We start from the raw sequence: 27,226 nt of genomic DNA, 5'->3' as shown, positions 1-27,226 counted from the left end.
TGACTTCAATAGGCTGTGTCCACTCACGCTTCTTGTGGTGGAGTTTGTCCTGCAATGACAGTTAAAAAGAATGTATGCATGAGTCGTAAGATTGAAGATAGTGATGAGGTGTGGGTCTTGAGTGGGAGCTGGAGTGCGAGAAGCACAGCAGCTACTGGCAGGAACATAGTGATTGTGTGAGGAAGAGGGGTTGCTGGTGCCTCATGTTGATAACCCCCAAGGTGGCTGTATAAGAGATGGATTTGAAGGTGAAAGGGGTGTGCGAGGGGATCCAGAGGGGGAGTTGGGGTGGTTCACTCACCCTGCCTAGCAAAGAAGATCATTCATCTTCCTACACTGCTGTCCCATCCACCTATGGAGTACGCTCGCACTGACCAGGGCTGCCACTGCATCCCAGGGTGGGGGTGGTGACCCTGCTAGACGGTCTTCTCTTGAAGCGGGCGTTGAGTGTGTCCAGCCTCTGCTCCATTCCATCCAGCAGGTCAGGGCTCCCTCCGAAAGCCAGTTGCAGACTTCTTGGCTGCTACCCCTGTAGTCAATGTAGAACAGGTGATAGGGAGCTGTTTACATGGATTACAGCAGTTAAATTGTTGGAGGGAAGATGCCACAGTGACTCTCCTGGGCACAAAAATTATTACTAATGAGGCACTGGGTGGCACAGTGGCTAGCACAGATGTCTCACAGCACCAATGTCCTGGGTTCAGTTCCAGCCTCGGTCTACTGTGTGGAGTTTGCACATTCTCTGTGTCTGTGTCGGTTTCCTCTGGGTGCTCTAGTTTCATCCCACAGTCCAAACATGTGCACGTTAGGTGAAACGGCCATGGAAAATTGCCTCTTAGTGTCCCAAAATGTGTAGATTACGGGGAATTTGTGGGGTAAATATGTGGGGTTATGGGGATAGGACTTTGTAAGCTGCTCTGTCAGAGAGTCGGTGCAGACTTGATGGGCCGAGTAGCCTTCTTCTGCATTATAACAATTCTATGATAAGATTCAGTATGAAATCACGCCGGGTCCATTGGTGGAAATCATTCCGTTTTTCATTCTAGAACCAAAACCCTCTGACAAGATTTCACCCATTGATTCAGGGAAGGGCTCACAGTCTCTGAATTGCATGGTTACACTGAGTCTGCACCACAGCAACAGGCCATTCAGCCTAATTGGCTATACTTGCTAATGCTGTAAACACTTAGCAGGTCAGGCAGGCTCTGTAGAGAGAGAAAAACAATTAGCATTCCAGGGGAATGACTAGAACTGGGAAAAACGTAGAGACCTAAAAAGTCTCAAACAAGTTCAGAGATTAGCAAAAGGTGAGGAGTAAGAACTCAAGGGAAGGTATATGATTGTCTGGAAGACAAGAGAGATTAAATGACCAAAGGGATGATGATTTCAAGCAAACAAAGGCATAGTATAAGAAAAATGGGCCTAGAGGTGTAAACAGGAATAACAATTTCATAATTATTTATCTATTCCTATTTATACCTCCTCCAGATGCCTTTTTTTTCACTTGTCCCTTCTTTTGAAAGTTACATGATAAAGAAGCACCAAAATAAAATGAAAACACACGCAGTCTCCTTGTGACGAGACACTTCAAGCAAAACTAAGTATGTCAAGGAGCCTTCCTTTGTAATGCCCACTGGGTTCAACTGGAGCAACATGGTGGTATAGTGGTTAGTACTGCTGCCTCACAATGCCAAGGACTTGGGTTCAATTCTGGCCTTGGATGACCATGTGGAGTTTGCACATTCTACCCATATCTGCATGGGTTTCCTCCGGGTGCTTCGGTTTCCTCCCAAAATCCAAAATTATACAGGTTAGGTGGATTGCCATGCTAAATTTTCCGTTAGTGTCCCAAGATGTGGAAGTTAGGGGATTAACCATGGGGATAGGGTGGGGAAGAGACCCTGGTTAAGATACTCTGTCATGGCCTCTTCTGCATTCAAGGGATTCTATGAATTCCTGCATTTCAGTTCAGACATTCTAAATGAAACTTGCCTCGATTCATATATTAATCTGTTACAGACATAAGGGAATTAATTTAAAAGCCCTGATTTCTCGTCTTGACACCCATCCATAAACAAAAAGGTGTTTTGATTTCTTCCTCCTTCATAGGTGATGGTGCATTTTCCAATCCCTCAGTTTTGTTGTGATCTATACTCGAGTTAGGATAAGCCAAAGGGTTTGTTGGTTTGCACACATTCAAATACAGGCGTAAGGTAGAAAATTTGCCTCCTTTGCACTTGTACAATAAAAAAGGAATGAAGAAAAAGGTATACAGTGCAAAGACCACAGAAAAAGAAACATTGTTTCATTAGTCCAGAATCAAAGTCCAATGAAGTATCCCATCTCAGAGATCCACAGGTTGAAACCTGATTCTGTATAATTCATTTTTCCAATAGAGTTGACATCACACAAGGAGATAGACACGCAAAGATGCATCAGTCTTGTAGACGATGGTACAGAAGCACCACTAGAAATGTGTTGATGGAGCCTTGTATTCAATCTGGGCAGAACCTCTTTTCTGTGCTGCTGCTTGGAGGTGTTAAAATGGCCAACTGCAGCCTATTCATTTGCTTGGACAAAGGGATGTATACACCCTCTCTGTAGATTAGGTTGAAAAGAGTAGCACAGAGGAGCAAGAAAGTATCAAGAATCTAATCGGTGAATGTCGAGTTGTTTTGCAAAGTAAATTGGAGGATTATAAAAAAGGGAAACGTTATTGGAATTCAGTTTGTCTTACGTTTAATAATATCAATTTCTAAATACAGATCTGGAAAAAAGAAGAGAACCTCTGCCAGTGAAAACAAATGTCAATGGTGAGTGATTTCTGTTGATTCATTCTGGAACAGTCATATGATACTGCTGTAAACTATCCATGCAAATAAAATTCAATTGTAACATAGCCAGTTATGTTAATTGACAGTTTCTCCTTTAAATACTGGGTGTGGAATCCAAATTAATGCCAACCAGTCCATGATGGTAAGAAGCGCTGCTAAAATCAATGACAGTGATTCCCCAAGTAGAATAGCCGCAGCAACATTTTATTAATATAAATTATACACCCTCATATTAGAAGATTAATTCTGCACTAACGTAACAGCTATACAAGGCCAGGCATTAATATTACAGAGAATTAATAAGCACTCATGTGACATATCCAGACTTTAAAACAACGCATGACATCAAATGCATGCAGCTACGCTGAACGCTAAATGAGTTTACATGCCAACAGTACACATAGAGCATTGTAATATATTATACCCCTTTTGTCTTACAATTAAACACATAAAAATATATACATAGGAGCCTCTTGAACATTTAACCTAGTCTTGCTAAGGCAGTTGGGGTGGTAAGTTTTTGAGCCCCCGAAGGAGTACTTGTTACATGAGTTCTGGTACTGATAATATCTGATATATGTTGCATGTCAGGGCTTGTATTTTATTACATCATTGGCTTGATTTAGTAAAGAGTATTCCAACAGATGTTTCAGTATTTCCTCATTCTGAAATCTGTTATTAGAGGTAAAGGATGTATGTCGCGATCCTCCACATAGGAACAAAAGGATATATGATTATATTCTATATAAATCCAGCAGTTGACTTTTATCTCTCACTATAACAGCTTCTGAAAAGATCTTATAGAACATAGAACATAGAACACTACAGCACAAACAGGCCCTTCGGCCCACAAGTTGCGCCGACCACATCACCTACCAACCTACAGACCTATCTATAACCCTCAATCTCATTAAACCCCATATACTCATCCAGAAGTCTTTTAAAAGACCCCAGCGAGTTCGCCTCCACCACCACTGACGGCAGCCGATTCCATTCACTCACCACCCTCTGAGTGAAAAACTTACCCCTAACATCACTTCTGAACCTCCCTCCCCGCACCTTAAATCTGTGTCCTCTCGTAGCGACCATTTCAAACCGGGGAAATAGCCTCTGAGAGTCCACCCTATCTATCCCTCTCAACATTTTGTAAACTTCTATCAGGTCGCCTCTCAACCTTCGTCTCTCCAGGGAAAAGAGTCCCAGCTCCCTCAACCTAACTTCATAAGGCATGCCTCCCAGTCCAGGCAACATCCTTGTAAATCTCCTCTGCACCCTTTCAATAGCTTCTACATCTTTCCTATAGTGAGGCGACCAGAACTGCGCACAATACTCCAAATGAGGCCTGACAAGGGTCTTATAAAGTTCCAGCATTACCTCCCGACTCCTAAACTCAATCCCTCGATTAATGAAGGCCAGTACACCATACGCCTTCTTGACCACCTCCTCCACCTGCGAGGCCGATTTAAGAGTCCTGTGGACCCGGACCCCAAGATCCTTCTGCTCCTCAACACTACTCAGACTTCTGCCCTTAATAGTGTACTCGTTCATCCCGTTGGTTCTGCCAAAATGGACGACAACACATTTATCCGCGTTGAAGTCCATCTGCCACTTCTCCGCCCAGTCCTGCATCCTATCTATGTCCTGCTGCAACTTTTGCCATCCTTCCAGATCATCCACAACACCACCGACCTTCGTGTCATCAGCGAACTTACTTACCCATCCCTCCACTTCCTCATCTAGGTCATTTATGAAAATGACAAACAACAAGGGTCCCAGAACAGATCCTTGAGGCACTCCGCTGGTGACTGACCTCCATTCAGAAAAAGCCCCATCCACAACCACTCTCTGCCTTCTGCAGGCAAGCCAGTTCTGGATCCACAAGGCCAAAGGCCCTTGGATCCCATGCCCTCTCACCTTCTCAAGAAGTCTTGCATGGGGGACCTTATCAAACGCCTTGCTGAAGTCCATGTACACTACGTCCACGGCACTTCCTTCGTCAATGTGTTCAGTCACATTATCGAAGAACTCAACTAGGCTTGTAAGGCACGACCTGCCCTTGACAAATCCATGCTGACTATTCCTGATCATGTCAAACCTCTCCAAATGTTCGTAAATCTTGTCCCTCAGAAGCCTCTCCATCAGCTTACCAACCACTGAGGTCAGACTCACCGGTCGGTAATTTCCCGGGCTATCTCTGTTCCCTTTCTTAAAAATAGGAACTACATCCGCAATCCTCCAATCCTCTGGAACCTCTCCCGTCTCCATTGACGACGCAAAGATCATCGCCAGGGGTTCTGCAATCTCTTCCCTCGCCTCCCACAGTATCCTGGGGTACATCCCATCTGGTCCCGGCGACTTATCTACCTTGATAGAATTCAAAAGTTCCAACACATCCTCCTCCTTAATATTCACGTACTCAATCCTTTCCATCTGCTGCAAATCCATAACAAAATCTCCCAGATCGGCTTCCACCGTGAATACTGAGGCGAAGTACTCGTTAAGCACCTCCGCCATTTCTTCTGGTTCCACACAAACCTTTCCCCCCTCACCTTTTATCGGTCCTATCCCTTCTCTTCTCATCCTTTTACCTTTCACATATTTATAGAAGGCCTTGGGATTCTCCTTAATCTTACCCGCCAAGGTCTTCTCATGACCCCTTCTGGCTCTCCTAATTTCCCTTTTAAGTTCCCTCCTACAGTCCTTATACTCCTCAAGATCTTTAACATCTCCTAATTCCCTGAACCTCTTGTACACCTTCCTTTTCTTCCTGACTAGGTTCAACACATCCTTTGTGCACCACGGTTCCCTCGACCCACCAAAACCCCCTCGTCTCTTCTGCCTGTTGCACTGGTAGAATAATTTTCAAGTGAATAGGTGACAACTCCTACTTTGCAATAATTCCTACTGATTTCAAAGTCTCAGGAATTGAGATTTAAACTGTGCAGTAAAATCCTTAATAATGATTGGATAGAATACAGTTGGATCCAGTTATGTCTTTCGAGATCTAAAAACAGTTTTTGTACATGTAGCCCATAAAAAAAATGCTTATGTCTGATGCTGATAGGGCCACATGTAAACAAACAATGAAGCATTAACACCGTATATAGCAGGATATTACTGGAGTAAAACACAAGCGTCTACAGATCATACGGCACTCTTTAGCATAAGAATAGAAGGAATAAGAGCAGGAACAGGCCATTTGGCCCCTTGAGCCTCATCTGTTATTCAATCATATCATGGTCATTCTGATTATGGCCTTAATTACACTTTCTTGTCTGCCCGTAACCCTTGGCTGCCTTGTAGATCAAAAACCCGTCGCTAACAGCTTTAAGTATGACCCAGCCTTTAGTATGACCCAGCCTTTACTGCTCTCAGCTGTCGAGAATTCCAAAGGTTAATGACCCTTTCAGATAACAAATTCCTCCGCATCTCTGTCTTAAATGGGAGAACTCATTCTTAAACTGTGTTCATGAGGGGAAACATCCTCTTAGCATTTATCCAGACATGGCCCCTCAGTCATATGTTTCAGTAAGATGACCTCTCGTTCCTCTGAGCTCATCCATTCCTCATTAGACAACCCTTTCATCACAGGAATAACCTAGTGAACCTTCTGTGGACTTTCTTCAATGCAATTATATTCCTCCTTCAACATGGAAATGAAAACTGTACACAGTACACTGCGGCCTCACCAATGCCCTATACAGCTGCAGCAAGACCTCCCTACTTTTATATTCAATCCCCCTCGCTATGAAGGCCAGCATCCCATTCGCCTTCCAGACCAGCTGCTGCACCTGCAAGCTGGGTTTTTGCGACTCATGCACAAGGACCCCGAGGTCCCTCTGCACCGTCGCCTGCTGCAGTTTTTCGCCACGTAAGTAATAGTCCTTCCTACCATTCTGCTGGAGTAGTGTGTGCAGTTTTGGGCGCCGCACCTGTGCAAGGATATTTTGGCCCTGGAGGGAGTGCAGAGGAGGTTTACTAGGCTGATACCGGAGTTGAGGGGGTTGAGCTATGAGGAGAGGCTGAATAAACTAGGCTTGTACTCGCTAGAGTTTAGAAGAATGAGGGGAGATCTCATTGAGACGTATAAGATGATGAATGGGATGGATAGGATAGAGGTGGAGAGACTCTTCCCGCTCAAAAAAGACAGTAGGACTAGGGGGCACAGCCTCAAGATAAAGGGGAAGCGGTTTAGAACGGAGTTGAGGAGGAACTTCTTCACTCAAAGGGTGGTGAATCTCTGGAATTCTCTGCCCGTTGAAGTGGTGGAGGCTGCCTCGCTAAATATTTTTAAGAAGCGGGTTGATGGGTTTTTGATAAGAGAGGGGATTAAGGGTTATGGGGAGAGGGCGGGAAAGTGGAACTGAGCCACAACAGATCAGCCATGATCTTATTGAATGGCGGGGCAGGCTCGAAGGGCTAGATGGCCTACTCCTGCTCCTATTTCTTATGTTCTTATGTTCTTATGTACTCCAAGTGTAGTTTCAGCAATGACCTGTATAGTTGCAACAAGATTTCAGTACTTTTGTACTTTATCGTCCTTGCAATAAAGGCCAACATTCCAGTTGCCTGGATGCTAATGTTTTGTGATTGACATATGTGGACATAAATTCCTCTGTAGTGTAGCATTCTTCAGTTTCTATCACTTAAAATAATATTCTGTTTTTTTTATCCTTCCCTCCAAAATAGACAACTTCACACATTTTCTTAGATTAGAAATTATTTGCTTTTTTTTGTCAACTCACTTAACCATTCTAAATCCTCTTGCAGACTCTGTGTCTACTTCACAATTGCTTTCCTGTCTGTCTTTGTATCTTTAGGATATGTGGCTACAATTCTCGGGTCTTTTCGCCCAAATCACTGACATAGACTGTAAATAGTTGAGGCCCTAGTACTGATCCCTGAGGCACCCCACTTGTTTCCAAGCTGAATATTGACTCATTTTTCCTGAATCACTGTTTCTTGTCAGTTAGCCTATTTTCTATCCATGCTAATACACACCATAAACTTCTATCTTGAGTAAAACCCTTTTATGTGACATCTGATTGAATGCCCTTTGGTTCCCCTTCATGCTCATTTCATCCTCAAAAAAAACTCTAATAAGTCTGTCACAAATGATATCCCTTTGATATGAGTATTACATTCAACTTTTTGTGGACTTTTCGATTTCAACAACTTTAAAATTTATAGCAAACATTTTGCCCCTCTGATGCGGAATCCTGAACTGGTGCTGTCTATCTCTGCATCCAGTTTTTAGCCATTTCTTTAAATATTTTGTAGCTACACCTCTTTTAGGATCCGCTTATACTGTCCCCATGACCCTGGCTTGTTATTCACTAACTGCTGAGAATGCATTGAAATGAACTGATCTTGCATTATAAAATTAAGCCAGCGTAGTCTAACATAGATGACTGCAGCATTCTGAATAAAGCAGTGATCATATGAATATCTAAAGAAGGGCAGGTAATGACAAGTTGGTGCATCGAACCAATGCTATTTCAACAGCACTGTGCCATGATCACATTATTGGCAACACTCTGAATACTGTTACCTCTGTATCCCTCCCCCAAAATGTAGCTGTGAACATGCTCCTTGAGTTTAACATTTGAAATTAATATTTATGGTGTGAAATTTGGATTCATAAGGCCTGATTTTACCATTTTGATTCTAAGTGTTGAATCTGGACGTAATTCAGATCTGACAGAAATCTGCTTTCAGTCGCCCCCATACATACTCAGCATGAAAAAAAATTGCGGGTCCCATTCGCACTGTGGGCGGGGCTTAGCGTGCCCGAAATGATTGGAGCTCTGAACTGCGCGTGCAGTTGGAGAACAATTTGAAAAAGTGCGCTCATGTCAGATTGCCCCAAGCCGCAGAAAGTGGGTAAAGCGGCCTGGGAGTGACAAGCAGGAGTGATGGTGCACAGAGACACCATCCACCCAGACAGATTGCGACCCCCTGCCCCTTTTCTCCCCACTGAACACCCGCAAAGTGGCAGCACACCCCCCCCTGCATCTCCCCAACCAGTGAGTGATCAGATCCCCCCCCCCGAGATACATCTTATCTGCCTTCCACCCCCCATCAGAGAACGATCTGGCCTCACTCCCCACATCCCACCCCCCCCACCAGAGAATGATCTGACCCACCTTCCTTCCACCACCGATTTAAGTCAGGGAGCCGTTGGAAGCTCTGAACTCGCTCTTCAGCATCTGGAGCACCCGATTCAGATTTTTATTCAGCAAGTTCATTTTGGCGTGATTCCGGATCAGCTAACATGCCAGTAAAGGGGGGAACGCTGATAAAGTTGGGCGGGCAGTTCATTAATTTAATTGAAATACATGCAAATGCATTTAAATTGCCGTTGCACCCGTTTTGGGCACAAAGCGGATTGCCACCATTCTCAGATTTTGGTAAAGTGGCCATTTGCGTGGATGACAGCACGGGTCGCGTTAAAGGCTTCACACTTGACTTTACCACGCAATGGTAAAATAGGACCCACAGAGACAACGGGTGGAATTCAATGCCATTCCCTGAGGCATGTTTGGAGAGTGGAAGCATTTAATCAAACTAGCAGATCTGGGGGGGGGAAGGGCGGGTGTTGGGACACTGCTGTCTTCATAGCCCATGCCCCAGTTAAGTGTAGGAAAAAAAGAATATGAAAATAAGCAGTAGGCAATTCAGCCCCTCAAGCCTGCTCTGCCATTCAACATGATCATGGCTGATCTTGTCTTGGCCTCAACTCCACTTTTCTTGCCCATTCTCCATAAGCCTTCAACCCATTACTGATTAAAAATCTGTTCACCTCCTCCTTAAATTTACTCAATGTCCTGGCATCCACTGACTTTGGAATAGTGAATTCCACAGATTCAGGGTGGGAAGGTTTGTGGTGGTCTATCCGCTCCAACATTAAATGAGGCCCTTAAGTTGCCAATACTGCCCACCTAAGGGCTGCATCCCAACGCCATTGGTATTCAACCAGCAGCAGGCAGAGCAATCCCCAATTTGTGCAGCCCAAACAGCAAACCCAGCTATGTTTGTCCTGGAATGGAGAGCAGTTGGCCTCTCATTGGCTCGGAGCTATCTAGGAATGGGATTTCCGCCACTGGTCACCTTAATCGTGGGAAGGCTCACTGGTGGCCACTTAAGTACTTGATTGTCATTTAATACGGCAGGTCTAACCCAAAGAAAGCAATGATGAAAGCATACTACTGCAGATGCTGGAAATAAAAACAGAAAATGCTGGAAAATCTCAGCAGGTCTAACAGCATCTGTGAGGAGAGAATAGAGTCAACGCTTCGAATCTAGATGACTCTTTGTCAGAGCTGAGAGCAAATAGAATCAGCAGAGATTTATACTATCGGGGGTTGGGGGTGTGTGAAATTGGACAAAGGAAATGTAAATGAGGATACAGAAAACAGAGAAGGTGCTAAGAGTGTCCATTAAGTGATCAGAATGTGAGAATGGCAGAAGAGGTACAGATTATTAAAGGACGGCCTGAAGAATACGGCAGATGCACCAAAAGGAAGCAATGACAGGCTCTCGTAGCTCTCCAGTGAACAGCACAACCCACATCGTCTGGATTAAATTCCATCAATGCTATGGAAGCTATAAGCCCTCTGAGTGGGGCATGCAGTGCCTCCAGGCACTTCCAGCATGGCCTGCATGGCTTCCAATGCTAGGAAGAGAGCCATGTACCCAGGCATGCTGTGGATATTTCAGAAGCCTCATGACTGCCATATTGTGACTTCAACCCTATTGGTTGATTTGATGCAAAGTTTCCAAATGAAGATCCACTCAATGCAATTGCCTATCACACACCAAAGACCTTTCACAAAGCTGCAAGAACAAACCACCACTAGGGTCAGGCATTCAACTTTCAGGGATTTACAGCAACCTCTACTATTGCAAAATCTATGGATTTACTGTGGATTGTTTCAGAAGGTGTTGTGAGAGTTTCTGGATTTGGCAGGGAGGGAATGAACCTGCGTCCTGGCAGGAAGGACAATGGTTTGGTGCCCTTAATAGAGGCTGCAATAAGTTTGGAGGCTGCAATTGCAGTGTCTCTGTATTTGAATAACAAAAGGGAGATGGGGCAGAGGCTATTGAGAGGGAAAGTTCTACCCGATGCCCTCTGCCACGTTGGAGCCAAACTCCTCCATTCTTCTTGACAGTGACAGGAGACTGTCTTGTAGACCTCCCAATGCGTCCTCAGCATCTGGGTGTACAATCCCGGCAGGGCTCTTAAAGCTCTGAAATCGTCAGAGGCCCCTGTAACAGAAATCATGTTCCATTGAGTTGGCATACCACCAATCCTGTCCATCAGGCTTGACTGCAGTCCACTAGGGAGTGTCCAGTGACTCATCAGGTGCAGATCCCTACTCTATGTTAAGGTACTCACTCTAAGCTATGTCTCTGACTTGGTGGTTGTGAGTGTAAGATTAAGTGACTGGAGCGCTTCATCAAGGCATCTCTTTTCCTCCTGGGTATGGAGCAACTGGGAAGCTGCTAGCTCTTAGGTGTCTGAAAACAGAAAATCAGCAAGGGGAGAGTTTTGGGTTGGGGAAAGTGGGAGAGTTTTGGGTTGGGGAATAAAGTCCATAGTTCCACTGTCAGCAGCTTCCACATCACGCCAGGTAGCAGGATGAGGGCGAGAGAGGAGCTGAGAAAGGACATAAGACAACCACATTCTATCATCTTTAATATTCTCAATGACACGTTCTGTCGCAGCTGATGCCATGAAATAGAGTACTATCATCTTCATAAGGCTCAGGTGATGCAGGCATTCTTGTCGGCTGTGGGCTCTGCACTGCTTCCAGCAGTTTTAGGTGGCTTTGACATTCGAGAACAGGAAGAACGTCAGCGATTGTATTGCATTCTGTTTGTGTGTTGCGCCTGCAACAGCTGAATAACTGGAGATCTGCGAAAGTGAGATTGGCAGCATTTAAATGTTTGTGAGGGTGATGTGGAGCATTTGGGTGTTAGGCCTAAGACCTGAATGCTGTTAGCTGAATGAAGGGGATGTAGTATAGTTAGCAGCGTGAAAGATTGGTGGAGTGATAGGCAGGAGATGTCATGTGATGATATAATCACTGACTTTGACCACTGGTGAGAGTTCACTTAATTCCTTGTGACACTGCTGCCAGATTATTGGGACCAGATTCCAAGAATTGGTCACTCTGGCAACTTGCTCACAGTCTCTTCAGAGGATGGTCTCCTAGTCTTCTCATGGAATAATGGTTGCTCTTCCGTCCACCATCATCACTGAATTCTCCACTATCACATGTGTGAACCTGGGAGACCTGTCTCTCCCTTGGGTGTGGAAATGCCAGTGTTGGACTGGGGTAGGCACAGTAAGAAGTCTCACAGCACCAAGTTAAAGTCCAACAGGTTTACTTGGTAGCACAAGCTTTCAGAGTGCTACTCTTTCATCAGGTGAGTGAAGAGTTGGATTCACAAACAGGGGACATATAGGCACAGACCCAATTTACAAAATAATGGTTGGAATGCAAGTCCTAACAGGTAATCAGGTCTTTACAGTGGAGACTCACCTGCCTGCGAGGGAGAGAGGGTTAAGCACAAGTTAAGGAGGTATAAATTGTCTCAAGCCAGGACAGTTAGTGAGATTTTGCAAGCCCAGGCAAGTCGTGGGGTTACAGATAGTGTGACATGAACCTAAGTTCCCAGCTGAGGCTCTCCTCACGTGTGCAGAACTTGGCTATCAGTTTTTGCTCAGTGATTCTGCGTTGACGTGTGTCAGGAAGGCCGCCTTGGAGAATGCTTACCCGAAGATCAGAGGCTGAATGCCCTTGACTGCTGAAGTGTTCCCCAACAGGAAGGGAACATTCTTACCTTGGTGATTGTTCAGCAGTGTCCACTCATCTGTTGTCATAGCGTCTGCATGGTCTCACCAATGTACCATACCTCAGGACATCCTTTCCTGCAGCGTATCAGGTAGACAACGTTGGCCAATGAGTCGCAAGTGTATTTACCATGCCCCTAGTGGATGGTGCTCTCACATGAAATGATGGCATCCGTGTTGAAGATCTGGCACGTCTTGCAGAGGTTGCTGTGGCAGGGTTTATTTACACCTCTTTCATTCACCTGATGAATTGCAGTTTGTGCTGCCAAATAAACCTGCCGGATTTTAACTTGGTGTTGTGAGACTTTTTACTGTGTAGTTCTACTGTGGAATTCTACTTTCAACCTTCAAAACTGAAACAATCGCTTTGAGTGGCATTAGAGCAAAATATTGCAGATGCAGGAAGTCTGAAATATAAGCATAAAATGCTGGCTCTCACCAACAGCCTCATATGATTCAATGTTGCTTTTCCTTTTGAAGATGAGACTGTCTTTAATAGCAGCAGGCTGATGGAGCATGTGTTATAGCATACGCTGCCTTGACTTCTTGTTGTGCACTCAGACAGCCAGAGATGCAGTTTCTCTCAGACCAATTCCACAATCAGGTAAGATTTGCTTGCTGCTCACAACAGGTGGGAGCAAGCAATAAATTGTGACCCTTGTGCCCAGAAATAGGTGCATAGTAATTTCTACCCCTTAATCTTCCAGCTGTAAGCTCTCTGATTAATAAGAAAAACATTTTAAATAAATATTCAGTCGAAGCTGGTGTTGCAAAGTGAATTAGTTAGAAACACTTGAGATACCAACCATTAAAACTGAAGTGTCAAAGAAAATTGTAAGAAGGCAAAAGAAAGAAATCATTGGCATACCTTTTATGAAAGTGGTGTGTTGCTAGTTCATGCAAATTAACAAAGAAAATCCAAAGAAAAGCCACATGATTTCTGGATGAAGTGGTACCTGCTCAACATATGCATGTCTTTTGTTCTGATATTAAACATTGATTTATTTTTGCATTTCCTGACTGATGAGAATTCTAATCTAATGTTTTACAGAAAGCACTCTCCTGCTTAATTGTCAATCATCCAGCAGAAAAATTGGATTGCTGTCCACGGTTGGATCTTGCATACTGTACATTTTTTCTTTTCATCCATGTATCTTCGTCGTTCTGTTTATTCCTGCATCATTTATTGCCTTGTATACTATTAACATAATACACAATCTTATTAAAATCTTTTTTGTAGCCACATTGTCTCACTTCTGTTCAAGAATCCAAATTTTTCCTTCTTGATGTAATAAATACTTCTGTGCTTGCTATGTTCTCCTTTAGGCTCCACTACAGATGAATCTGATTGCTGTCTTTATCTTTCATCTTATGCTGATTATGTTAATATTTGAGTCAGTCAATTTATGACTGTTGTAATTTTGCAGATAATTAAATTATGTTCAAAGGACTAGAATCCCCAAAGACTTTGGTTTGTTAGCCCTAAGGTTAATGCTACTACAATCAATACTTTGAAAATGTTTAAATAATTTAAGCTTCTAACAGCAATTTTCTAAAAACTAGAGGCCAAAGGGTTGGATTTTTAGGTCCTGCTGGTAACAGAATCAGATAGGGGATAAAAACACCATCCCAGCTGGTTTGCCAGATTCCCACAGTCATTTCCAATGTCTCCAAGTTTCATCAGTGCAAGGGGAAGGAGCCCTGAGAACTAACCCATTCATTGATAACTGCAATTAATGTCATTAAACAGCTCATTGAGAGCCATGTTCTGTTTTTGTGGACATACAATGGCTGCATGTGCCTTCTGGGGGAGACCAGCCACATAGAGGTGGACACACAGCAGTTAGGACCAATGCAAGCACTTAAATGGACCTCATGAAAGGAAAAAACAGCACAGATGCCACTGGGTTTTTTTTAAACCTTTCGATACTTTAATTCTGATCAACAAAGCCAATTTAAATGAAGTCCAATCATGGTTCCCACATGAGGAACAAACTAAGCTGACAAGAAAAGATGATATTGCATCCCATATCCAAGCTGACAGGATGACACTTTGCACCCCTTCCTGGGCTTGATCGAACACTTCACCTTAACCAAAAGGCCAAGATGGCTTTGAAAAGTTGCATCATATAAAACCTTGGTTTAACCTCATTGGCTACACTGATCCTTTACGTGATCCTAGCTTAGACAAACCACGACCACATGCATCAGCACACCCCAAGTGGAATGGGCTAGCCTCATCCCCTACCTGATCATGGTTTCACCTGGGGTAATGGTTAGTAACCACTCAGATAGCATAGGGAATCATTATCCTCCTGACATTGCAAGAATGTAAGAGGAGGGGGCAAGGTTTCCAATGTTGAGAATAAAGGTACCAGTGCTACAGGAGACTGTGATTAGGCAGGTGCTCACTAAGATCTGTGCCATTGTTAGGGAAGATCTTTTACAGTACTGTTTGCCATGCTCTGACAATAGCTTCTCCTAGTTCATTCCAAAAATCAGCAAAGAACCTTGGTGGTGTCTCACAAATGTTGCGCACCACTGAATCTCAATACCTTATTTGCAAAAGCTGTACAATATATATGATGTCAAATGGATGGGGTGTCACAGATACAGAGAGCAGTGGGGTTTATCTTCATCACTGGATTCTCCTGATGCAGGGATCAGTGGTTCTGGCGATCAAGATACCAATTGACCAGTCAGTGAGATTCATCAGCAGGAAAGTCTTCTGCTCCCTCAACATTCAACTATTCTATGACCAAAAACAAATCTCCTCTCCATGTCCTCAGGTTTTCCAGGCAGCTGTCAGAACTCCCTCATCCTCTGACAGTCCAGGATGCTGCAAGTCTTCACTTCATCCATTAAACTGTATTGATGGATTCTACGGACAAAGGAATATCCCACTTAAGGAGATGATTCCCATGAGCGACTGAGGAGGTTCGGAGACATTACAACCAAAGCCACCTGCTCACCGGAACTACCACTAAACAAGCTGTTGGGCTTCTGAAGACTCGGTTCAGATACCTGCGTTGGTCAGGTTGCACCCTACAGTATACTCCTGCAAGAGTCACATGATGGTGGTCTGCTATGCTCTCCATAACATGGTCCTCCGGGAGGTGTGAATCTTGCAGATCATGAAGTGCTAATTGGGAACAACTTATCTGAAGAGGCAGAGACATAAAATGCAGAGCAGTGGAGTGTCCTGGCTGCATATGAAGGTGGCTGAGCCTGGCACGAAGCTCAAGGGTCTTGTCAGGATGCCATTAATGTTAGGGATCATCTGATTCCAGTTCATTGCATCTGACTCCTCTAATCCAGGAGTGAAAGTCAGCCATTGTAATAACTGGCATCGTCAATTTAAATCGGGCCTATTCTCTTTCTGAACCACTATTATTCCCAACCCCAGGGTTATTAATTGGTTCTAAGATCACACTCTAGCCAACGAACAGTATGAAAATCAGGGGCTGTGGCTACTGCTCCTCCGGATAAAGATCGCGACCCTGAAAGAGAAATCAAGCCTGGATATTGTCTTCAATACATTTTGCCAGAGGCATAACCTGCTTATGTTCTTCTTTCACCTACAAATGCTTTATATTTACATATCTCTTGAAAACATTTACATTGATTTTACTTTGGGAGTATTCCATGGATGCTGCAGGTGGTATGGTGATGATGTGGAGTTAACCAAGTTGAGCACCACATTTCTGCTTGGGAGGGGATTGCAAAGGTTTCACAGTTTAAGAGTGTGAAAGAGGCAACAGCAAATTGGAAATTCATTATACACTCTTTATTTTACCATTGGTTTTTTGGTGTAGTATTACAGAAAGGGTATTATTAAACTGGAAAGATTTATCAGGATGCTACCGGACTTGATGGTTTGGGTAGTAAGGAGAGGCTGGACCGACTGGGACTTTTTTCCCTGGAACGTAGGAGACTTAGGGGTGATCTTCTGGAGGGCCATAAAATAATGAGGGGCATAGAGCAGTTAGATAGTCAACATCTTTTCCCAAAGGTAGGGGAGTCTAAAACTAGAGGGCATAGGTTTAGGATGAGAGGGGAGAGATACAAAAGGGTCCAGAGGGGCAATAGCTTCACACAGAAGATGTTGAGTGTCTGGAACAAGCTGCCAGAGGTAGTAGTGGAGGCGAAATAATTTTGTCTTTTAAAAAGCGTTAAGACAGTTACATGGCTAGGATTGGGAGGGAAGGATATGGGTCAAACATGGGCCTAATGGTTGAAAAAAAAGGGCGGCGTGGACACATTGGACCAAAAGGCCTGTTTCCTTGCTATAAACCTCTATGACTCTAATTGTTGACTTGCGATGACCACCTACGTTGTCTTTTTTAGATAAGACTAAAGGGTGTTTTCTCTTTGCTAACTTAATATTTCAGACTAGATTTTACTCTGTGCAATGTTCATTAGACTTTCTACAGGCTGTTGCATGGTCAGTCAGCTATCAATCTGCACAGAATGCTTCATTGACCACCTCGAAGCGACATTTAAGACTTATCTGGATAAACACATGAACAGGTGAGGAGTAGAGGGATACAGGTGGTTGATTTACATAGAACAACTGATTGGCGCAGGCTTGGTGGGCTGAAAGGCCTATTCCTGTGCTGTACTGTTCTTTGTTCTTTGTATGAACAGGCAAGTAACTGTGATAACCAACCAGACTGAATAATTACTAATGATCAGCCCAGAATCTGAATCAGAGGGAGAGAGTCAGATCAGTGAATTCAACTCCAAATCAGTGACAAAAACAATAGAACTGATGAAGAGGCATGACTTTAACAATGATCAACACTGTCAATTAAATTCAGTTTTAGACTCGCAGTAATCTCGGCTGTTGCTATAAAATGATCTGAAAACATATTTTGAACCAAAGTGAAATCCTGCAATTCATTTGCTCCTCTTTCAAAATCTTGTGAAAAGTTGTGATGAATTCTCTAGAATCACATTTTGAACATTTAGAACTGACATTCCAAATAACAGAAGATAAGATCAAGAAGAATGATCTTATACTACATAGGGACTCCAGAGCAGTGTAATTTGGCAAAGCTCTATCCTTTTTTATTACAGTTCTCTCATTGTAAAAAAAATGTTATTGAGCTTGTTAAATGTGTTAGTCAAATAGCCTATGTTATAATCCCAGCTGATCTTGCAGGTGGTGGTGTTCCCATGTCCCTGGTCCTTGTTCCTCCAGGTGATTGAGGTCATGGACTCAGAGGGTACTGTTGAAAGAGACTTAGCATGTTGCTGCAGTGTATCATGTATTACAGAATTATTACAATGCAGAAGGAAGCCATTTGACCCATTGTGTCTGCACCAGTTCTTCGAATGAGCATTATGACTTACTGCCATTCTTCTGCCTTTTCCTTGTAACTCTGCACATTGTTTCCATTCAAATATTCATCAAATGCCCTACTGAATGTAGTACATTGTGCCACTGTACATTGGTGGAGGGCGTGAATGTTTAAGAAGTTTGCAGGTGATACAAAGAGAGACAGGTAGAATTGAGGAAGCAGAGGGGCTGCAGAAGGACTTGGATGGGTTAGGAGAGTGGACAAAGATGTGGCAGATGGAATACATTGTGGATAAGTGTGAGGTTATGTACTTCGGAAGGAGGAATGGAGGCATAGTCTATCTTCTAAATGGGGAAATGCTTAGCAAATCAGAAACACAAAGGGACTTGGGAGTCATTGTTCAAGATTCTCTTAGGTTAATGTGCGGGTTCAGTCAGCAGTTAGGAAGGCAAATGCAATATTAGCATTCATGTCAAGAGGGCTAGAATACAAGAGCATGGACGTACTTTTGAGGCTGTATAATGCTCTGGTCAGACCCCATTTGGAGTAATGTGAGCAGTTTTGGGCCCCACATCTAAGGACGGATGTGCTGACCTTGGAAAGGGTCGAGAGGAGGTCCACAAGAATGATCCCTGGAATGAAGAGCTTGTTGTATGAAGAACAGTTAAGGACTCTGGATCTATACTTATTGGAGTTTAAAAGGATGAGGGGGATCTTATTGAAACTTACAAGATACCGTGAGGCCTGGATAGAGCGGACATGGAGAGGATGTTTCCATTAGTAGGAAAAACTAGAACCAGAGGGCACAACCTCAGGCTAAAGGGATGGTCCTTTAAAACAGAGATAAAGAAAGTTTCCTTCAGCCAGAGAGTGGTGAATCTCTGGAACTCTTTGTTGCAGAAGCTTGTTGAGGCCAGGTCATTGAGTGTCTTTAAGACAGATAGATAGGTTCTTGATTAGTAAGGGGATCAGGGGTTATGGGGAAAAGGCAGGAGAATCGGGACAAGAAAAATATCAACCACGATTGTACGCTGGAACAGACTTGATGGGTCGAGTGGCTTAATTCTGCTCATGTGTCTTATGGTCTTATGAGAATGGATGGGGTGCTGATCAAGTGGGCTGCTTTATCCTCGGGAGTGTGAAGTTTCTTGGGTGTTATTGGGACTGACTTATCCAGGCAAGTGTGTCATCATTCCTGACTTGTGAGATGGTGGACAGGTTTTGGAACATCAAGAGGGAAATTACTCAGCACAGAATTACCAATATCTAACCTGTTCTTGTAGCCACAGCATATGGCTGGTCCAGTTAAGTTTCTAATTAATGTTCCCCACTGCTTTTAAAAGTTGAAGGTTCAGCAATGGCAATGCCAGTTAATGTCAAGGGGAGATGTTTAGATTCTCTTTCATTAGAGAAGGCCATTGCCTGGCACTTGTGTGATGTGATGTTACTGATCAATTGTCAGTCCAAGTCTAAATGTTGTCCAGGTCTTATGACATGTGGACAAAGACTGCTTCAGTATCTGAGGAGTTGCAAAGGACTGTGAACACAGTTATTAGAGAACTGATTTTATGATGGAGGAAAGGCCATTGATGAAGCAGCTGAAGATCACTGGGGCCAGGACACTACCCTGCAGAGTTCCTACTGTGTTATTCTGGGGATGAGAGAATTATTCTTCAACATAAACAACTATCTAATCTTTGTGTTAGGAAAGAATTTGGGGAGACTTCCAAAGGACTAAACAGCTCTGGGAATAGAGCTACAGTGCCACTCTGAAAGATCTGAAGTACATAGTCAAATACAGATCAATTATAGTTATCCCTAATCAATAATTCCATCTTTCATTTGCTTAAAATCTATTTCAATTAGTAGTCATACATCAATACAAATCTCTGTCAAGTACCTCAGCCAACTATATGATACTTAATAGCATGGTGATAGCATGGCAGGAAATCTACAAATCAGAAGTCTGAATGAATTAAACTCAATAGAAAAATTGAGCAAAACTATGTTTAAATTCCAAGAAAAATTTGCAGCTATTTGCAAGTCAGGCTTACCACATTCATGCTGATCTCTAAAGTTGGACACTGTATTCATCAGCTGCTTCTGGTGCATAGTAACTGATTACTGTGCACCAGAGGAGGCTTTAAGTGACCAAAGTTGCAGTTCAAGAAATCGGTGGAAATTCAAATGTCCCCTGTATGTAAACTCTCAACTGCAGATTAAATATATCGGGAAACAAATCTTTATTATTCTCTCCTTTCCATCACAGAGAATGGAGAGCACTTAACTAACCATTCATCTTTCAAAGTGGAAAGATGTGATCATATTCTTTCCTAGGGCAGTAGCATGTTACCACAGCTACAAGGTGACCATTAAAAGTAACAACATGAAGGCATTAGGCATGACGTCTGCACAAAGCTCCTTTCTGTGAAATGTAGCCTGAGGTGTTCATATTTGAAGGCAAACATATTCTCCATTATTCATCTTTGTAATACCTGGGGCCAGAATTGTGCATAGATCACACAGGCACAAGTACAGTATTACTTGATGCACATCCTCAGCACCCACCTGCCCAAGCCTGCAGAGTTCTCTGTTCCCTGCCCATCCATAATGAGAACAAGACTCGAGTCCAAGTTTATCAGTAGTCCTAATAGCTCTCTGAACAACAGAGAAGATGTTCCAAATTTAAATCTTCCAAACTTAAAATAAAACTTAAAATTCACATCTGGTCATGGGAGCATTGCAATTGCTTTGTGTAGAGTGGGAGTCTGTCCACTCCTTAGGACTGAAATTAATGGAGTGGAGCATGTGGTGGAGATTTATTCAAGCAGTTCCTGCTACCTTGATTAGAAGGGTGATTGTCAAGTGAATGGCAACTTGCAAGCTAATTGCAGGCCCAGAGCAGACATGAATTTTAAGTTTTATTTCAAATTTGGAAGATCTTCCCCATTGTTCAGAAAGCCATTAGGACTATTGATAAATTTGGCCTTGAGTCTTGTTCTGATTATGGATGGGCAGGTAACAGAGAACTCTGCAGGCTTGGGCAGGTGGGTGCTGAGGATGTGCATCATGTAATACTTGTGCCCTGTGTGATGCAAGTTAATGCCATTCTTATGATGATGCAGCATGCTCTGGTGAACTCAGCACTGGAGGGCACCATTGGCTGGGATCACTACCTCAGAAATGTCAAGGTTTCATGTCTTTTTCATGTAATGCTTGCAGGATTCTGGTGGGTGATGATTGCACTCAATTTGTGTTAGGCATCCGCTATCCAGCAGATTGGTTAGTTATTTGGTGGGTATCCTGGATGTGTCACTGAAACTGCCTTGGGGCCCAGTGCATATATGTACCGTAGTGTGTTGATCTAGTTGAAGAACTGTGTCCAATTCTTTTTCAGCTCCTATGGGAATTATTCCTGCATGCAGGTGCCATGAACTTTCTGCTACAACTGCCTATCCGATGACAACAAACGGTAAATTATAAATAAGCATAGTAACTTGGCTGTTTTGTAACCTTCATCTCTGCCTAAGTCTACAAACAGGGAAAAACACCTGATTACTTCAAACATCTCAAGGGAAAATCCAGAGATGTGTATAATATGTAACCTTCAGAAGCTGATTGTGCAGTTGTGTATCTTTGTTGTGATATCACCAGCTACTAACCATTTTTGTTGTATGAAAGAATCATTGATCAGAAAAATAAACGGCAGAAACATATTTTAAAAATATCAGCTTAAAAAATGGTTGAGCACTGATTTCCCTTGAAGCACCAACTGAAATACTTTTTGGTCACTCCAGACACATTTCCAAAATAATATTTGTGGCCTTAATGAGTCTAATGCATAATGCACCCATAAACTTCCTCCAGATTATTTAATATATGCACTGGTGCACAGAAGGATTCTAGTCTTTGTGTCTGATGAAACAGGACTTGGGTCAAGTACCACATATGTGACAGATGTAAACGTTTTCATTACTGGTCCCAGAGATTAAGGATACAAGGTGCAGCATAAACTTGTATGGACATGTGCTGCTGATGTTATGCTGTTTCAACGCAATGTTAGGCCAATGCACAGAACTTCAGAAGTAACAGAAGTGCTTACAACTAAATTGGACTACTTTGTCTTGTCTAAGGGACGATTGGAAATAAAATAACAATGATTGCTCAGAAGAAAGCACTCACTATTCACACCCACTCCATATTCCTTAGAAAGAACTCCAATCAGTATTTAAACTTGAATTGCTATAAACTATGGTATCAACATGAATATTGTCTTGAACCTAAACTACTATTAGCAATAAGGCATTTTAATAGTACAAAGAACAAAACTGAACAAAACAGTGAGTTTACTTTTTAAATTTATTACACATCAGTTATCAAGCTTCTGGGTGAACTCGAAAGGAAAAATATTCACAATGTGAATTAATTTCTGTAATCAAATATTAATCTTGTTAACACTTTCAGGGCCGCACAGTTTGGACATGACTTGGAAATTAGCAAGTGGTTTACTCACGGTTCACACATAAATAGAATCATTTTACATCCATCAATAGACAAATGTGTATGGATTCCAAATCTATCTCATTGAATACACACACAGCAGGAGTGAGATATATGCATTAGATCTAATAGATGCGCTGTCCATAATATTTTTCAGCTTGAGGTAAGTTGGAACTCTTCAAAAATGCTGCCCAGAGAAAGCATTCCATTAGAAAACAGGAATCATCCCTTTCTGTTACAGTAAAGCCTAACAATGCACCTTCTATTTGTTCGCTGCCACAGGTCTTTGCTTGTCAGTTCTGTTTTGATGATTGGAAGGAAACAACTCAATAATTGATTGTTGAAGTGTTTAAAAAAGATGTTCGGCTTATCTGCTAACAATTGTAAATCATGAGGACACTGTATGCACCTTCCTAACATGTGACCTACTAAACCTCTGATTATTTGTTGCTGTTGTAAATCATCTACGGGTGTTCCTGACTGTGGGCTGACACGTAAAAATGATCACAAAACCCTAACACCAAGACCCTATATTTTCCCTGATATACAAATGGCAATTAGCCCTTTTGTACCTGACTATGCATAATTTATACACCAGGAATCTAATGATCTTGAAATGGCCAGAAATACTGATAACTATTGTCTGTGATATGTAAACAATCCATGTGTAGTATTATTCCTACAATTTTAGAATTTAAAAAATCTTCTGTTGCATTCACACAGATGCATTCTTTCCTTGTTATAAGCCAGCCCCTGAGAGCCAAATATTTCATGAATTATTCACTCATGACTGTTTCATAACAGTGTAATATATCATCTGAAGAAAGAAGTTTAATAATCAAGAGGATGTAGTGTATATTTTAAGTGTATATTTTCATTTGCATCCTACCTTAAATTTGTCCACTTCAGTCTTTAAACATGTAGCATGATACGAAAGGACCTGTAATAGAATTAAACAAAATTAGTCAGCAAATTAAAATAAATTCTTAAATCCTCTCTACAAATAAGTGGTAAAAATGCAGATCATTAAGTGTTCCATGAGGAATAACAGGGCGGCACGGTGGCACAATGGTTATCACTGCTGCCTTATAGTGCCAGGGGCCTGCGTTCAATTCCCAGCTAGGGTCACTGTCTGTGCAGTCTGCCTATTCTCCCTGTGTGTGTGTGGGTTTCCTCCCGGTACTCTGGTTTCCTCCCAAAGTACGAAACATGTGCTGGTTAGGTGGATTAGCCTTGCTAAATTCTCCCTCAGTGTACCTGAACAGGTGCCGGAGTGTGGCAGTTTAGGGGAATTCCACAGTAATTTCACTGCAGTGTTAACATAAGCCTACTTAGGAGTCACAGGAAGAGGCTTGACTTCAGCCAGCAGCTACAGAAGTAGAAATGATTGAGAGTTTTTGGTGTCCAGATCACCAACCTGTCCTGGTCCCTCCATGCCGACCATAGTTAAGAAAGCCCACTAATGCCTCTACTGTCTCAGAAGACTAAGGAAATTTGGCATATCCGCTACAACTCTCACCAACTTTTACAGATATACATGGGAAGCATTCTGTCGGGTTATATCATAGTTTGGTATGGTCCTGCTCTGACAAAGACCCCAAGAAACTACAAAGGGTTGTGAACGAAGCCAAGTCCATCACTCAAACCAGCCTCCCACCCACTGACTCCAGCTACACTTCCAGCTGCCTTGGAAAAGCAGCCAGCATAATTAAGGACACCATCACCCCCACCCCCAAACCCTGGACATACTCTCTTCCACCTTCTTCCATCTGGAAAAAGAGATCCCAGAGAGGGGGCAAGTCTGCCGAAGGGCAAATTCAACAAGAAATTGGAGGACATGTACCAACTGACTCAAGGCCAGCTTCTTCCCTGCTGCTATCAGACTTTTGAATGGACTTACCTCGCATTTAGTTGACGTTTCTCTATATCCTAGCTATGACTGTTACACTACATTTTGCATTGTCTCCTTTTATTCTCTATGTACGGTATGCTTTGTCTGTATAGTGTGCAAGAACAGTTTTTTTTACTATATACTAATACATGTAATAATAATAAATCAAATCAAAAATCGGCTCCCATGTGTTTCTTAACAGAATGCAGGGTCATAGACTGAGAATGGAGGAATCTATTCAGCCCATTAATACCATCATGACTTCGGCTTTGAACACATAAGCTTCTCCATTGACAGTGGCCGACTTCATTGAGAGCCCATATGCAGCAACACTGTTTGGGTGTAGGAGCTGAGCCTACACAGAATACATTCCACATTCAGTAATCCTGACCGTGGTGCTGATGATGCAAAGATGTACGGAGGGATTGCCAGTCACGTTGCTGCTCGTACCCGCTTCCAGCAATCTGATATGCTAGCCATGGGCTGAAGGCTGTCACCAAGGAGAATAAAGGAGCGTCAGAGTTCCAAAATCATTATTATTGTCCCCCTTGACTCCTCAAGCTGAGGGATCATCAGCAGGACCCTGCATTGATGCCAATACAGCAACCTCTGGAAGTGCATCCACTGGCACCCCCATGACAAAGATGATTACTATAGGTGCCTCAGTCACAAGTAGGCAGAAGCAAGAAAGCTGCTTCCATCTTATCCAATGCCAAAAGGGAGGCACCACATAAAGGTGGCTGAAAAAGGCCATTTTGGACAGAGACTGAATAGGTCACAAGAGTTTGTTTCTTTCGTAAATGCAACTTTGTAACTTTTGACCACACTGCAAACACTGACACACAACTTCAGATGAATGAGCCTTTATTCTTTAATCGCAAAACCTGAAAAGACAGACGAAGTAGTGAAGCAAAGCCACAGACAGTGAGACCTCTGGACAGATCGTATTATTCATTGGTGATAAGAATGGATCTATTCAAGTCTGTGTCTCCAATGTTCTCTCAGACGTGTTCATTTCAAAACATGTAGGGTCAGAAGTGCTCAGGTGAAATGTGTCTGGATCAGATGTTCCATGGTGTAATAAATCGAGGGTGACTCGAACGCAAAGGCTTTATTGCTAAAGCAACATATCACACCATCCCCTTTCTTCTCTAAAACTTCTAATGGAGTAGTACAATACAACCTTTACTTGCTATCCCTGCTCCCCCATCTCAAGTCTCTGATTTTATAAATGTAGACAGTCTGAGGCCTGATAGTTCAACCACATCACAGTCTGTCACATCTGGAGTAATGATAAGCATACTTGTGTCTCTGGTACTTGGCTATTTCCATTCAATTCACTTTTTTATGCTCCCTTGAGTTGGATTCTCTTTGCTAACAACTCATGTGTTTTTTTCAGACACAATGGGTTTATTCTATTCCTTTCGAGGGGAATATGATGTGTACTCTGTTCGTTTTTGGGTGGATTTGAATTTTCTTTTTCAGTGGTTTCTGCTATATTCTGCTGGATGTGGTTATTTACAAAAAGAATGTCCATTTCCAATTGTTTCACAACTACAGCCAAACATTTGTTTGCTGTTTTCAAATTTCAAATCCTTTTACAAGCTTTTTTCAATTCAATGCTTTTCCATACTTCTGAGACATCCAGTACTTTATCTTCTACTAGTGCCTTGCGCCTCATTGTTGCACTTATATTTTCTTATCTCATTTCCATGACTCCTTTCTCAAGAACTTTGTCCTAGTCTTTCATTTTGTTTCAACTGTTGGCCAGGTCTGTTTCCGGTGAAGTCTGACCTGTGCTCTGCATGGCTTCCTTACCCGCCTGCAGCTTAAAAAAAATTCACAGCTTTTCTTTTCAATGCTTCCTCTTTTCCATTCAGCTGCTTCTTCAGCTCTGCAGTCTGTTTTTTTACAGCATTCAGCTTCCTCCTGGAATATGGAATATTGCTCAATCTTCTCTGTCAACTGGTTCATCAGTTTGTTTAGACAGTAAATTCATTTTGCTTCTCTTTGTAATTTTCCAGAGGAATAAACCCTGACCTAAGGAACTCCTGTAGTGTATGAAGATCTTTCAATAGCTTCATCTTTTCCTTGCAAAGCTTGAACATGCAACATCTTGAAATGATCTGTAATTCAGTGGAGTCACCTCTGTTGTACCTCCATTCTGCTGTTTAGCAGTATTTATTTCTTCATGTTGTTGAATGGTTATGCATTCCTTTTGTATTCGATCTTGAAGGACAATCTGCTGTTCTTTCAACTGTTTATTTTCTTGTTGAATTTGCCCTTCAGCAGACTTCCCCCTCTCTGGGATCTCTTTTATAGCTTGAAATTTTTTTTTGTTTGAAATAGATCAGTGCAGTGATTGCTGCCACTAAATTTTGCAGTCTTTCTTTTGTCCTTGAACATTATGGGGGCTGCTGGCAGCCTGTCAGTTTTGTCTTATTAATTTTTCCCTGTTAGCCTAGCATCCTCACGATTGTGGCTGCTTTGTTTTTAAAAACTTATTCAGTCTATTACACTTTGAATGTCCTGTGCTCCAAGAGATTTGATGGATGCACACTATTTTATCAACTCTGCAGGTTGTGTTTGCCTCCTTTTTTCTCTGCAGCTTCTGTTTTTTAAAGTTTAGGAGCGCTCAGGGAAATTTCTCAGCCAGTTTGGGGTCCCTTTCTTTCTCTTTAAAACTTTAAGGCACAGCACAGCTTTCTAGTGCCAGCCTTTTTTTAAAGTTTTTGAACTTCTTAAAATGCAGCAATTCCTGCTGTTAGCTCTACAGGGTAATCTCTCTCTTTTTTTAATGCTGTAGGTATCTTTTATCCTTAACTCTCCAGGTTCCTGT

The 27,226-nt window shown here is 42.6% G+C and overlaps 1 protein-coding gene across 2 annotated transcripts in view; it reads right to left on the bottom strand.

The window, feature by feature from the left end:
* pde11a (phosphodiesterase 11a) overlaps positions 1-27,226 on the bottom strand; it is a 355,582-nt gene that overhangs the window by 126,902 nt on the left and 201,454 nt on the right. For both annotated transcript variants that reach the window (XM_080198223.1, XM_080198224.1), the window contains one exon: positions 23,386-23,436. In XM_080198223.1, coding sequence (XP_080054349.1) covers positions 23,386-23,436 — 51 coding nt within the window. The remainder of the gene's footprint in view (positions 1-23,385; positions 23,437-27,226) is intronic.

The sequence above is a fragment of the Carcharhinus amblyrhynchos genome, chromosome 11 (assembly GCF_965287045.1).
Source record: "Carcharhinus amblyrhynchos chromosome 11, sCarAmb.v2.hapA, whole genome shotgun sequence".
Taxonomy (NCBI): domain Eukaryota; kingdom Metazoa; phylum Chordata; class Chondrichthyes; order Carcharhiniformes; family Carcharhinidae; genus Carcharhinus; species Carcharhinus amblyrhynchos.
Note: the sequence above shows the minus strand (reverse complement) of the source record. Positions and strands in the feature narration are given on the sequence as shown.